The 12,935-nt window shown below is 58.7% G+C and overlaps 1 protein-coding gene across 3 annotated transcripts in view; it reads left to right on the top strand.

Annotated features, from left to right (window-relative positions):
• The window catches only part of STARD8 (StAR related lipid transfer domain containing 8), a 69,087-nt gene that overhangs the window by 25,832 nt on the left and 30,320 nt on the right, over positions 1 to 12,935 (top strand). The window contains exon 1 of one of the 3 annotated variants that reach the window (XM_074834885.1): positions 771 to 1,749. The exons of the other annotated variants lie outside the window; for them this stretch is intronic. Within the exon in view, the coding sequence (XP_074690986.1) occupies positions 1,074 to 1,749 (676 nt within the window). The 5' untranslated portion in view covers positions 771 to 1,073. Of the gene's footprint in view, positions 1 to 770; positions 1,750 to 12,935 lie in introns of those variants that run through there. 3 annotated transcript variants of the gene reach the window in all.

Below are 12,935 nucleotides of genomic sequence, written 5' to 3'. Positions count from 1 at the left end.
TATAACTCACTATAATTAATAACTAATAATATATAATAATTATATATGACAATATATAATAGCAATAACTAATCTAATAAGCTATAACTCACTATAAGTAATAACTAACAATATAGATGTTATTATATATCATTATTATAGGATAGTAATAACTGATCTAGTAAACTATAATTCACTATAAGTAATAACTAATAATATATAATAATCATATATAAAGACAATATACAATAGCAATAACTACTCTAGTAAGCTATAACTCACTATGTGATAACTAATAATATCCATATTATTATATATCAGTATTAGGTAATAGTAATAACTCATACAGTAACTCACTATAACTAAGTGGAACGGTGCCCCCTCCCCACTTTGGTGGCCAGAACACGCTGCCCGCTCCCTCCTCTTCTGTTTTTTCCCTCGATCCCGCGCGTTGGGGTGCTGGGGCAGCCCTCCCCGCGGCCATTTCGGGAGGGAAGCTGGCTTGGGGCATCCCGGCAGCGCCCCTGGTCTCTCTCCAGCTTTTCTGCTCATCCCACACCAAATCGCAGCCCGCCTCTCCTTGCGCCGTGTCTCTGTGCTCGCCGCTGAGCCCCTTGCTCTCTGCTTCTCCTTCCGCGCTCAGCCTCTTGCCTCCCACTTCTCACCAAAAGAATTCCACCTTCAAGTCCACTTTAAACACTTGTTTTTTCCCCTTAGCCCCAATATTCCAGACCCCGTCCCCATTTTCTCCCTCACCCCTGTGCACACAGGCTGGGGCTCGTCCCGTCGGGCATGACGCGGGTGGGCGATGCAGAACCCGGGCTGTCAGACGCGTTGTGCCCCGGGGAGGATCTTCCTCACCCTGTGCTCTCCGAGGAGTAACGGCCGAGCAAGAAACATCCCCGCAGTGTGAGGGGGGGTTTTGGGGAAGCCAGTGCCGGGGGAGCAGCCCCTCTGCTCCTCGCGGTGCCTCGCACCTCTGCGGGGTTTGATGGGCTGGGAGAGCCGGGGGCAGCCGGCCATCAGTCTGGAAACTGTCCTGGGGCTCCTTTTTTTTTTTGGGGGGGGGACACACACCAGCTCAAGGGCCCCTCATGGGTGCTCAGCCCAGTGGCAGATGTGGGGTGTCCACATCCCACAGCCCCTGGGAGCGGGGGCCAGGCCAAGGCCCCGTGGTTGGAAGGGGGGGGTGGGACATGGCTGAAGGCAGTGGGGGGGAGCGGGGGGGGGCTGGGGGCAGCGCGAAGGGGGCAGCGGGGGACACGGATGGGGTTTGGGATGGGGCTGGGTGTCACACGCGTGGTGGCAGCCCCCTCCTCGCGCCGCAGCCCGACTGGCTCCAGGGTTGGGGGCCGGGGGACCTTCGGCCTCGCAGCTCAGAGTGGGGGGGACCAGCGCCCCGGGTGCTCCTGGGGGGAGCGGGCGGCGGTGCCGGAGCCGGGTCCCGGGGCGGAGCGGAGCGGGCGGCGGGCGGGCCCCGGGGGGGCGGTCGGAGCCGGGGGGGCGGTCGGAGCCGGGTCCCGGCCCCCCAGCCCCGCACCTGCCGCGCTCGCAGCTCACACCGACAACAGCCGGAGCCGCGGCTGGCACCGGCCCGACCCGCCCGCTGCCCGCGGCGGCCGAGGGCTCCTCCACCCCACCCGGACCCACCATCTTCCTCCTCTTCCTCCTCTTCTTCCTCTTCCTCCTCTTCCTCCCCACTCGTCGGGACGCAGCCGTTTCCCCCCCCCCGGGAGCCCGGATTGGGCGGGGGTGCAGCACAGCCTGGAGGTAAATCAGAAACCTGCGGCGGGGGCGGTGGTGTTGGTGCTGGGGGGCTGTGTTTATGTTGGGGGTCTCTGTGTGCGTGCTGGGGGGCTGTGTGTATGCTAGGGGTTGTGTCCTGGGGGGCTGTGTGCGTGTTGGGGGGCTGTGAGGGGAGAGGAGGGGGCGCATGTGGGAAGATCGTGTCCGCAATCTGCTGCCCGCAGCCCCGAGGATGCTGCCCAGGCCCGGCTGTCCGTCCTGCGGCACCGGGGCGCCGTGTGTCCCTTCCCTGACGTGCCCGAGCCGTTACTGGATCCCCGTCGTCCCGGGCTCGGTCCCAGCCGCGTGTGGGGCGACAGTCGGCCGTTCCCAGCGGAGTTGCGGGGTTGGGCGTGCGGGGCCGCCTGGCTCTGTCCCAGCCGGGCTGTTCCTGCCAGCAGACCCGTCGCCGACCTCATGGTGGGGTGCGAACGGGCTGGCTGCGGGTTTGGGGCTGCTCGGGATTTATCAGGGCTCCCCTTCGCCCCCCCTCTAGCTGGGAGTCCTGATGGTCCCACCGGGGGCTGGGAAAGCGCAGATTTGCCGTCTGATCCAGGTGAGCTCACGGAAAAGCTGTGCTGACGTCGGGAGGCTTCGGGTCAGGCCCTGGCGCTATAGCGAGGGGAGGCCGGGCTCTGTGTTCTGGCGTTCGGCGCCGTGGGCGCGTGTTTGCAGTCGCTCGTCGTTTTTAGAGACTTTGGTACAAACGGGTGGGTTTGCCGTGTGTGCGTAGTTGTCACGCTGTGAGCCAGCGCTCGTCTGTCAGCGCTGCTGCCAAGGCGAGAGGCTGGTTTTTTTTAGGGGTTGTGTGATTGCGGCTACCTTAAACACCAGCTCTTTGTGCGCTTGGTTTTGTGGTTTGGGTTTTGGAACAGCTCCTTGGCGCAGAGGGCAGACGAGCCTCTGCTCTTAAAGCCCCACGTACGGTCCCAGGATGTCAGAGCGTGTATCGTGACGTTATTGGCAGAGGCCTGTGTTCTTTTCCATGTGCAAACTTGAATTCTTATCAATGAACATGCTTTCTTCTGTGTACATTTTAACTGAAACCCCGTTAAGAGAGGTAGCTGTGCTGCCAGAGCCGGGGCCGCAGCCCCACGCTGCTCTCTGCCGGGTCTGCTCCTCGCCAGGAGCGGGGCACGGCTCAGCTCAAACCCCCTCAGCCTCCCTCCGCTCTTGTAGGGAAAAAAGTAGCTCCCACCCTTATGCCAAAGGCTTGTCAGCAATTTCCTGATGTGACAGACCGTTGAGTCCCGATGCAGAGCTGGTGTCAAACTGGCTTCTCTGGAGGTGCTCGCATTCACTTCATGTGCTTGCGCTTCCTCAGAAATCCTTTCCTAGTAAGAGACCGACTGAATAGACCCTGGTCTGCATCGCCTCAAACGTCCAACCCCGAGCGTACGCGCGGGACAGACTGCCAGCAGTTTCGTAAGAGAACAAAATATGGTTATGCCTAAGGGCGCATCGCTACTTCCCCTGGGTTTTTGTACTCACTTCACAAAGATCTGAAGGTTGTCAAAGTCAGCTGAAGTCGTGCAGGGGAAGGAAAGGTTGCCCTTTCCCCGAGGGTGTAGCAGAGGTGGCTGCGTGGCAGAGGAACGAGCCGGCGGGCGCGGAGCCATGCGCACGCTGCGGGGGGCTGGGGCAGGAGGGGAGCTGAGGGAGGCAGGCACTGCCCCGCTTCACACTCCTGGGGATCGGGGTAAATCACCCCCAGCAGAGAGCAGAACCCACTCCCCTTCCTTACCCTGCCCGTTCCTTCGCAGTTTGCCCGTCGTGGGGGTTTGCGGTCTTGCATCTGCGCCGTGTGTGGTTCTGGAAGGGCTTTTGCGTTCAGGTGTAGGTGGGAGTTGGATCCTCCAAACGAAGGCGGTGGGGGCAGGAGGTGCCTCTCACGTGGTCACTGCGGCCCCGGCTGCGTGGGGGTCCTGGGACCGCGGGACCTCATCCCCCTGGCCCAGGCTGCGGCACGTAACGCCGGTTCACCCCCGCCAGCCGGATAACAGAGGCGTTGCTCCATCCCCCTGCCCACCAGATTTGGTGAGGCGCCTTGCCGCAGCCCGGGGGTGAGAGCTGGGCCAGTTTTGCAGGTGTAAAAGGCTTTCGGGGGCAGACTGCAGGCTGCAGAGGCTGGGATGCCGTTCCTCTTGCCAGTCCTCGCGTCCCACGCCGTGCCCGTGCCGGTCCTGCCACAGCAGCAGCTCCAAGGCGAGGGGAGGCACCTTGGAGTAGCAGCACCCCAGATTGTGGGTGCTGTCAGCACTGCTCGGGGGGAGCTGAGGCACGTGGGGCTGCGGGGATGTCAGCGTGGAAGTCGGGTCTTCTCATTTCGCAACTTTCCCTCGTCCGCGTGCTCTCCCAGCCCTGCTGGAAAGAGTGAAGGAGGTGTTGGGTTGGATCTAGTGCTGGAAGAAAGGCCGCGCTGGAAGAAAGGCTGTGCTGGAGAGTGGCCGGAGCCCTCCCGGGGCTGGTGGCCAAGGCAGAGGGGCCGGTGGCCAGGGCGGAGAAGCCGGCCGTTAACCTTTGTGCTGCGCTCCTGCCTGCTCCGGAGAGGACCAGCAGCGTGGCTGCATTCCAGCAAGGCCGGGGGTCTCCCGCCCGGTTAATGATTGAGCCACAATAACCCTTCTTGTGCGAGCCTTTCTGAAAGTCACCTCGGGATAATTATATTAACTTTTCCAGGCTGCTGGGCCTCGGCACAGAAATTTAAAGAGGTAGGGTCTTCTACATTTCCAGCAAGAAATTAGTTTTCAGGTGCAGGGAGCGACGGCTCGCGGGGTTTCGTCATCCGTTTGCTTTCTGATTAATTTGGCACGTTACTCGCGTGGTTCAGCACAAGGGGTTGTGGGTGCGGAGCTGTGCCGGCCTCGTTCCCTGCTCGTCCCTCCTCTGCCCGGGGGTTACCCTGGATCCCAACCCCGATCCCACGGGATGCGGGTCCCGGGGCGTCCAGGCCCCATCGCTGGTTGCCCAGCTGCGATGTCTGGGTTTAGTTAATCCTGTGCTGTTTAGTTAATCATCGACAGGGTCCCCGCGCCACTGGGCTCCGCGCGCAGCGGCGGGGCTGTTTGTTGAGCCGGTTGAAGGATCCCTTATCAGGAAAGGGCACTTGTCACCCAGTGCCAGTTACAGGCAGAACAAACATTAACGGCTGGCGCTGGGAACGGGCATTAACAAGCGCAGCAGCTCGGGGGAACCTTCCCCAGGGGGTTCAGCCACTTCATCCTGCTGCGGGGAGGCACGTGTCCAGCTTGAATTCCTCATGCCGTCCCGTGGCCGAGCTCAGCCCTCCCCTTCTGTGGCTTCCCCCAGGTCCATCTCAGAGGTCGTCCCGGTCCATGCCATGGATTGCCGCTGCTGGGCAGGCAGCGGGAGCTTGGGGTGGTCACCGGGATGGGCGTAATGCCAACCGCGGGGCCGCTGCCCTGTGTGCGGGGTGAGAGCGGGAGGGGGGTGGCAGCTGGGGGTCCCTGCTCTGCCTGCCTTGGGGGGACCCCGGCGGGGGTGTGCAGCGTCACAGCCTGAGGGGACGAGCCTTCGGCAGGGTGTGCTCCTGCTCCGCCGCTTCTTTGCCTCCCTGCGTATCCCGTGTGAGTGGGGTGGTCAGGAGGACACCCAGGGGACCAGCGTGGGCTGGGGGGCAACATGGTCCCAGGGTGAGCACCTGCACGTCCACGGATGCTGCAGCCTGGGCCTCCCGTGCTTTAATTAGGAGCAGGAGCTCGGTAGCTGCTCCCGGGATGGCACATGCTGCCGAACCCCAGAGGCCCAGCATGCCAGGGCCTGGGTGTGCTGGGGGGTTTCCTGCCCTTTCTCTGGGAGCGAGAAGCATCTGACTGCAGCATGTGCAGTGCGCAGAGGGCCAGCGCGGGCCGCTCGCCGCGGGTTCGAGGCCCGTGTTCCGCGCTCGCCGTGGGATTAACGCCGCTATTTCAGGAAAGTGGCTGTGCCCGTGGGAGCGGGAGAGGGTGCTTGTGGCCCGCAAGCGTGTCGCTGCTCGAGTACAATTTATTTGCAAAGGTATACGGCAGAGTTTCTATTCTCCTTCTCTTCCCTCCCCACTGTGAATTTTACAAGAATATTTTTGCTGCTGTCAAGGGCACAAGTTCGGTTTCTGAATGCCCTTTTGTCTGGTGTAGCACAGAGGAGTCACGCTCCCTCCCGTTCCTTCTCAGAATGGCACCAAACCGCTCCCGCCGCACCCCTCGCTCTGCTGCTGCCTGTTCTGGGGGGCACGAGGCCGACCCAGTGGCCCCCCCAGCAGGCTGCCGCCTGGAAACGGGGTGTCCGTGGAGCCAGGGCGGTGAATCCGCAGGCGTGGAGGGGTCTGTCCCGCAGCCGTGAGCCTCCCGTGCCACTGCAGGCTGTGAAGCTGCGGGGCTGGGGGGGGTTGTCCCCCTTCCTCCAGCCTTCCCACCCCTGGGGTGGCTGGCGGCTCAGCCTGGGGCTGGGGAAGGAAGCGCTGGCAGAGAGGACAAGAAAGTGAGCGTTTAAAGGAAAAAGGAAGGAGAAAAAGAAAAGGGCTGAAGAGGACGAGGCTTTGCTGCAAGCGCTGGGCTAAAGGCTGGGCTTGGGGGCAGCTTAGGCTGGGGAGGGAGGTGGAGCGGTTCCAGGGGCTGCAGGCCGAGGTTTGCTCGGGGCGGGGGGGCTGGTGAGGGGCGTCTGGGGGTTGATTCCCTCCACTGTGCCCAGTGAAACTGGAAATGGCCACGGGTGGTGGCAGGCGGAGGTGTCACGAGGCTGTGGGCCAGTGACGCTGGGCAGTGACTCAGAGAGCACTTGACCTTGTTTCATCAGTGTCGTTGGGCAAGAGGGGAACGTCTGGGCGGTCAGGGCCAGAGTTTCAGCTTCGTTTTCCCAGATGGAGAATTGCCCCGCAGCTGCTGTATGCCTTCCCGAGTGAACCCCTCCGGAGGCTGTCCCCGGGACAGAGCTGCCAGTGTGACCCCGTGGGCACGGCTGGGGCTGGACACGAGCTGTGCCTGTGTGATTTCTGTGATTTCTACTGGGATGAAGTTCTGGGAGCTATGGTGGTGTCTCGGGAGCAGCAAGAGTTCAGGAAGCAGTGATTCTCCCCCAGCTAAAAATAACGGGCTGCTTAAAAAAAAATAAGGTTTGAAGGACTTCAGTGTGCCTGAGACTTTGTATATGAGACAGGTCATCAGTACCTGCTGCATGCCGGGGTGCCCCATTGCCCTGACCAGTCCCCTCGGCTCCCTCCCAGTCCATCCAGCCCAGGGACCCTTCCCCTGCTGGTGGGAGACGGCAAGATGGGCCATGGCAGAGCCAGCGTGTCCCTCACAGCACTTTATCCCCTCCCTTTTGTTGCATTCAGCATCCTGGCGACCATCTCCAAATCTTTTCATCTTCCACTACAAATGTTGCTGATTCTGATCTTTTGTGGCTGATCTGCAGCAGGGAATGTTTCTTGCCAGACAGTTTTGTGGCCTTTCTTGGTTTCTGTGGCGCACAAATGTTCTCTGCCCACCAGCCAGCTCGGCAGCGGCCGTCTGGGCACCGCAGAGGAAGGTACCTGCGTGGCTGCTGTTTGTCTTCCCAGGGCCTCATCCCGTCAGCAGGATGGAGGAGGGCTGTTGTTGTGGCCGTCCTGTAGTGCGACGAGCGGGCTGCAGAAGTTCAGCTGAATTCCAAGTAGAATGATTTACAGTTGCTGCTGTCGGTTGTTGCAGCGATTCCTCCCCGGCTGCTGGTGCAGAGGCACCTGAGCACAGCACGGAGTCCATGGCCAGGGGTGGTTCCTGGTTGAGATGCTGGAGCCGCTCAGCGGGGTCGCAGGGGTGCCTCGGGCCGGGTGGGTGCTGGGGCGCTGGGGACGTGGGGCCGAGCCCAAATCCCCTTGGCCGCCTGCTCGGGCCGACACCGCGGCTCCCTGAAGGCTGGGGAGGTGGAACCCCAGGTGCCGTGTTGCTGCCGGCAGTGACAAGCACACGCAGCAGGTTTGCTGTGAAGAGCACTCGAGTTCAGAGGTGCTTTTATTGTCCCAGTAAAACCAGGCACGGTGAGGTGCTGGGAGCACTCAGGGCTGCCCCAGTTTGTCCAGCCCAGCACAGGCCTCTCTGCACTTCATGGACTTCAGCTGCTGGAGATGTGCGTCCTTGAATGGCCAACGTCAGCCGGCCTGGGTGTCTGGGTCTGCTGCGTGATGTGCAACCCCTTAAGACCTTCCGTGTGGGCAACTCCGGAGGCTTTTGGGACCAAAATGCTCACTTACCTCTGGATTTCCTTGCACAGCTTATCTCAGTGGAGCCAGAGGAACAACCTTCCTCTCCTGGACTCTGCTCGGCTATTGCAGAAGCGCCCTCCTGCACTGGAGCTCTGCAAAGCCCTTGTTACCGCTCTGCAGAAGTAGGATAAGTAGTAGGATGAGTAGTAGGATAAGTTCTGCTCTTCCCCTGCAGGGATCCAGGCTGTTCACGTTGGTACCTCAATATGTGTGGCAAAAAATCAGCCTGAGCAGAAACGGTCTCTCTTCTCGGGAGGCCGGCAGGGTCTTGTGCTGAGCCCTGGCCTTGTGCTCTGGCCGGACACTTGCTCTCCAGCCAAGTGGAAGCTGACCCCGCTGCTTTCCTTTCCCACGCCCAGGGCCTGCACACACCTCTGCAGCACGGCTTTTCCAGCGCTGCTGCCCTTCCAAAGAAAAATAAAAAAAGGCAACAAATATTTTAGACATTTTGCAGCAACAGCTGAATTGTATCAAACTACTTTGTGCATCTGAGACTTAAAGCCCTGGGTATACATTTCTGAAGGGGCATGTTCAGGGAGTCGTTGGGGTCTGGTGATGAGGGACGGGCTTCGGGAGCTGGGCTGTGCTCTGGGCTCTGCTTTGGGAGAGGCTCAGCCTCAGCTTTCTCCTCAGTAGGAGGGAGATAACAGAATTAGCTTCTCTGTTGACTGTGACCTCTGGCTTCACCGGGACGCTACCGAATCCCGCCGGCAGGTTTTATTCATAGATCCTGTCCCCGTTACCCCCCCAGCAACCCTGGCAAGGCTGGTGCCCATGGCAATGCCTGTGCCACCGCGCTGGCCGGAGAGCTCTCCCAGGGTGTCAGATGCCCTCCCCTCTCCCCCTCTCCCCCTCTCCCCCTCTCCCCCTCTCCCCCTCTCCTCCTCTCCCCTCCCCTCTCTCTGGGCTGTTTGCTTTGGAGCCTCCTCGACTGACTGTTTTGAGACAGCTGCCTCTCTCAGTCCTGGATTTCCTGCATTTCTTCTCTTTTTCTTTCTTGTATTTTGTGTAGGGATGTTGGTATGAAAACAAACTCTTTCTTTCCAGACGGGGAATGGAGCCTGTGCTTATGCAAAATTCAGAGTGGGTCCCAGGCTGTCAGCCTGTTCTGAGGGTCTGGTGCTTTCCTCATCAGAGAGTTTGCCTTTGGATTATGGATTTTGGACCGTTTTTGCTTGAGACCTGGGGATGCTGCGAGGACACGGGGACTTCTGGTGGGAGGCTCCTCTCCTATCGCCAGTCCTCAGCACAGACACCTCCAAACACCCCGAGGCGTGTGGGTGGCTGAGTTCGCAGCAGGGACTGAAAAGGTTAAAGCTGCTTTGCAGTGTGACTTTTTTTTAAAAAAAAAAAAAAAAGCCATTTCCTTGTCCAGAGACAGTTTATTTTCTGGGCTTTCTTCGGGACTCAGGGAGGTGCCTTTTCTTTAAGGCATTTCCTGTAAGTGGGTTTATATTTGGACTGGGGAGGGTGGGGAGGGGAGGTGGGTGCTGGGGAGGGGTCTGGCAGCCCCGGCCGAGTGACCTCAGCTTTTGGCTCCTTGTCCTAAATTGTTGGAGGTGGCGGCCGTGGGACCAGTGGCCGTGGGACCAGTGGCCATGGGGTCAGCCAGCTGCTGGAGCGAGGCAAGGAGCGGGGTCTTGCGTGTCCCGGCCCCTGGGGCTGGGCTGTTGGGGACCCGAAACACCCGTTTGTGCACATGGGTGAGAGCAGACCGGACAGTGTGAAGCTGTCGGTGGAGCAGCCAGCCCTGATTTACATTAAAGCCTCAGTGTTTAAAAACGGAGTTACTGTGCAGGGGGATTATCTGCTCCGGGTGTCCTTGTGGGTGCTGCGCCGTGGTGTGGTGTGGGCTGGCTGCTCCCTTCCACTCGTGGGGTGATAGAGCATGAGGACTGGTTATTCCTTCATCTGCAAAAACCACCAGAGAGGAACTGTGCACTCTGCAAAATAAAGCTGCCCCCCCAGCAGGGCACATGGTTTGGGGAGGGTTTGGGTTGGCCTCGCTGCTGGGGCTGGGAGCTCTGGTGGGTCAGAGAGCCGCTGCCTTGGGCCTGGAGCTGAGGAGCTCTTGTGTTTGTCTTCCCTCTCATTGCTTCTTCTCGCTCAGCAGTGACCTGCTAAGACACGGTGAAGTCCTTCTCTACTGTCTGCAGGGTGTTCAGGTTAGCGTTAGGAATTTCTGGAGCAGGCAGGTTTGTCTTCACTGTAATTCTGCACTGCTGACACCAGAAAACAGCTGTCTGTGCCCAAGAAGTGCTCAAAGCCAAGAAAAGGTGACCTGTCATCCCCTTCCACCCTTGAAGACCATCCTTTCCATGACCTTTAAGGTGATGAAGGTAAGTCCTGCGGGACTCCAAATTCTGATCTCTGTCTAATTCTATTCCCTCCCTCAAGATGACTTTGATTTCCATTAAAAACAAAAAAATCAATCAATCAAGCAAAGTAAGATATAAGATGATCAAAATTTGCTGTGCTCTTGGTGTCTGTAGTGCAGAGTTAACTCTTTTCCTGTTGATATTTGATCAGACCTTAATTCTTGTGCGAGGCCCTTTGAGCCCGCAGCCGGAGCCCCGCTGCCCCTGGGCGAGACGCAGCAGGCTGGGCTCACCTCCGAGGTTCAAGCAATTCTCCCATTGTTCCCCATGCCAAGTTTCTTCTCCCCCATTTTGTTTTCTTTTTATTACTGTGATTTCCTAACATCGGAAGAGGCGAGTTATGAAACTGGAGTTATCCAAACACGTCTTGTTTGAAGATAGCGTTTCATCCAGCAGATGCAGCTTCCTGCTCTCTAAATGGTTTTCATTGTTTCATGTTGGCTCCTGGCCCCATCTCTGCCGGGGCCAGTGGTAGCGTCGCTCAGCTCTGGCAATGTGAGGAGCGGTGGTCCCGGCCACGACACGCTGCCGGCGTGAAAAGGCCGAACTGGGAACACTGGTTTTCTGTAGGTGGCCTCTGAAAACATTTGGGAGGCTCACGGGGGGCTGCCTCTCCGCAGGGGTTAACACGGCAGCGTGCCGGCTGCACGTGGGGTGCTGGCTCGGTTGGCCGCTGTTCCAGCAAGGGATGCTCAGGCTTTGCAGTTTGTGTCCGCTCTTCCAACAAGATTCTGTCCGGAGCGGCCAGTTGGTGCCATTTCTGCTCAAAGACACACCAGGTGTGTGCTCTGGATACCCACCGTGCTGGCACTTGCTCGTGGGACCCACTATGTTTGAACGGGGTGGCCTGTGACCGGGTGCCCACTGTTGAAATGGAGATGAGACACAGCACAGAGAGCAGTTTGAAAGTTGGGCGCTGTCACTGGCGCCGCTCTTCCAAATTTTGGTTGCAAACCGGGATCGTCTTGTGCTGGGCCATGTACAGCGATAGCCGCTGGTCTGAGGGCTGGCATCGAGGTTGCCAAGGAGGAAGGAACTGGGGAAGAGAGGGTAAATAAGGTGCTGCTGGTCGGTGTGATGAGGATTATTCCTAGCACAAAAGAAGCTGTGTAAGCTTTAAATCTTTTGTAGGCACTGCAGAGAGGGGGGGTTTAGAGATGCACCCCTGGGTGCTGCTGTGTGTTGGATGGAGAGCCTGACCGGGGCTCGTGCAGCAGCCACAGGCGTTCCTTGTGCTTCTGCAGGATATTTCTGCCAAATGTGACATGGGAAGCCTGGGGAAGAATTGAATGGGTTTAGTTTAAAGATGTTTTGTTATCGCTGAGCATGGGAGACCTGAGGCTGTGTTTTCTGGAAAGCCATTGAGCCCGCAGGCAGAGCGGCCAGCCAGGGAGCAGGAGGAAGAAGCCTTCGGCACACGTGCTGCACCGTGTTTGCTTGGCGTGGCCGGGTCACCCGGCAGAACTGCTGCGTCTGGGGCGGCGTGAGTAATGCCAAAACCTCCCCGTGTCAAGCCAGACGGGTCTGACTTGGGCTGTGATTGTGCCCTGGCCTCTTCTCCCCTTGGGTTTTGCATCTGTTAGCTTTCTCTCCCTAAAAACCCTGCAGGCTGCTCTCAGCCTGATTTGTAGCCATGCAAGCACCAAAACCGTCTCTCTTTGGTAACCGGAAGGATGCCAGCTGACTGTTAGCTCTCATTTTAAATGTTTGATCCAGAAAGCAAAAAAGTATGAATTAATTTTCTCGCAGAATGGTTAAATAGGAAACGCGACTAAAGAAAACAGTGATCTGCTGCTTGAATAGCTGCTACAACCACAGCAGATGTGTTTACTGGTGAAACAGGAGGCTGGTCCTACTTCGTGTTCCTGCCTGCTAAGACAGGTGGTGGGTGGAATCTGTGTTTTGATGGTGAAAAGCTGGAAATTCCGCTTTGCAGACAGATGTGGGCACTGGGGGGGGGGGGGGGGGGAGGGGGCAGGCAGTCTTGCCCCCCCGCCCCAGCTGGTACGGCCGTGACGTTTGCTGTCCTTCAAGACCCTCATCATAGAAACAAACCTGCGCTGTTGGGTTTATTAATTCTCTAAAGTATGCTTTTAGTTCTGCTTTTTAGAGAAGCTGTGAGACGTGAGAGGGGCCTCATGCCTCTTCATCCTCCCGTTTTAGGCTCCCTGGTTGGGGAGGGGGGGTGGGCAGTTGAGCTGACACTGAGGTAGCGACTGGGGGGCTCCTCCCGCAGCTGCAGGGCTTGGGCGAGGACGTGTTGGTGTCCAGGGGGAAGCACGTGCCTGCCCTGGCACACAGGTTGAGAGAGGTGGGTGAGGTGCCCACGTCGTTCCCCATCCTGCCCTGCCCGATCAGTCCCCGGGCGCTGGGAGGGATCCCCACGGTGGCAGCGGGACCTGTAGCGTGGGATTGAAGAAGTGGTCAAGAAAGAGGAAAGTCAGAGCTTGCGGGTCAGCCGAAGCTTTTGAGCCTCACGCTCCGTTCCCTGGGCACACGGATGCTGTTAGCCCTGACCGTGGACTGGCGAGAAGGCAGTAGGTAGCCTGCGA

Source organism: Strix aluco, chromosome 10 (genome assembly GCF_031877795.1).
Source record: "Strix aluco isolate bStrAlu1 chromosome 10, bStrAlu1.hap1, whole genome shotgun sequence".
NCBI classification, from domain to species: Eukaryota; Metazoa; Chordata; class Aves; order Strigiformes; family Strigidae; genus Strix; species Strix aluco.
The sequence above is the reverse complement of the archived record's forward strand: the minus strand, read 5'-3'. Positions and strand labels throughout refer to the sequence as shown.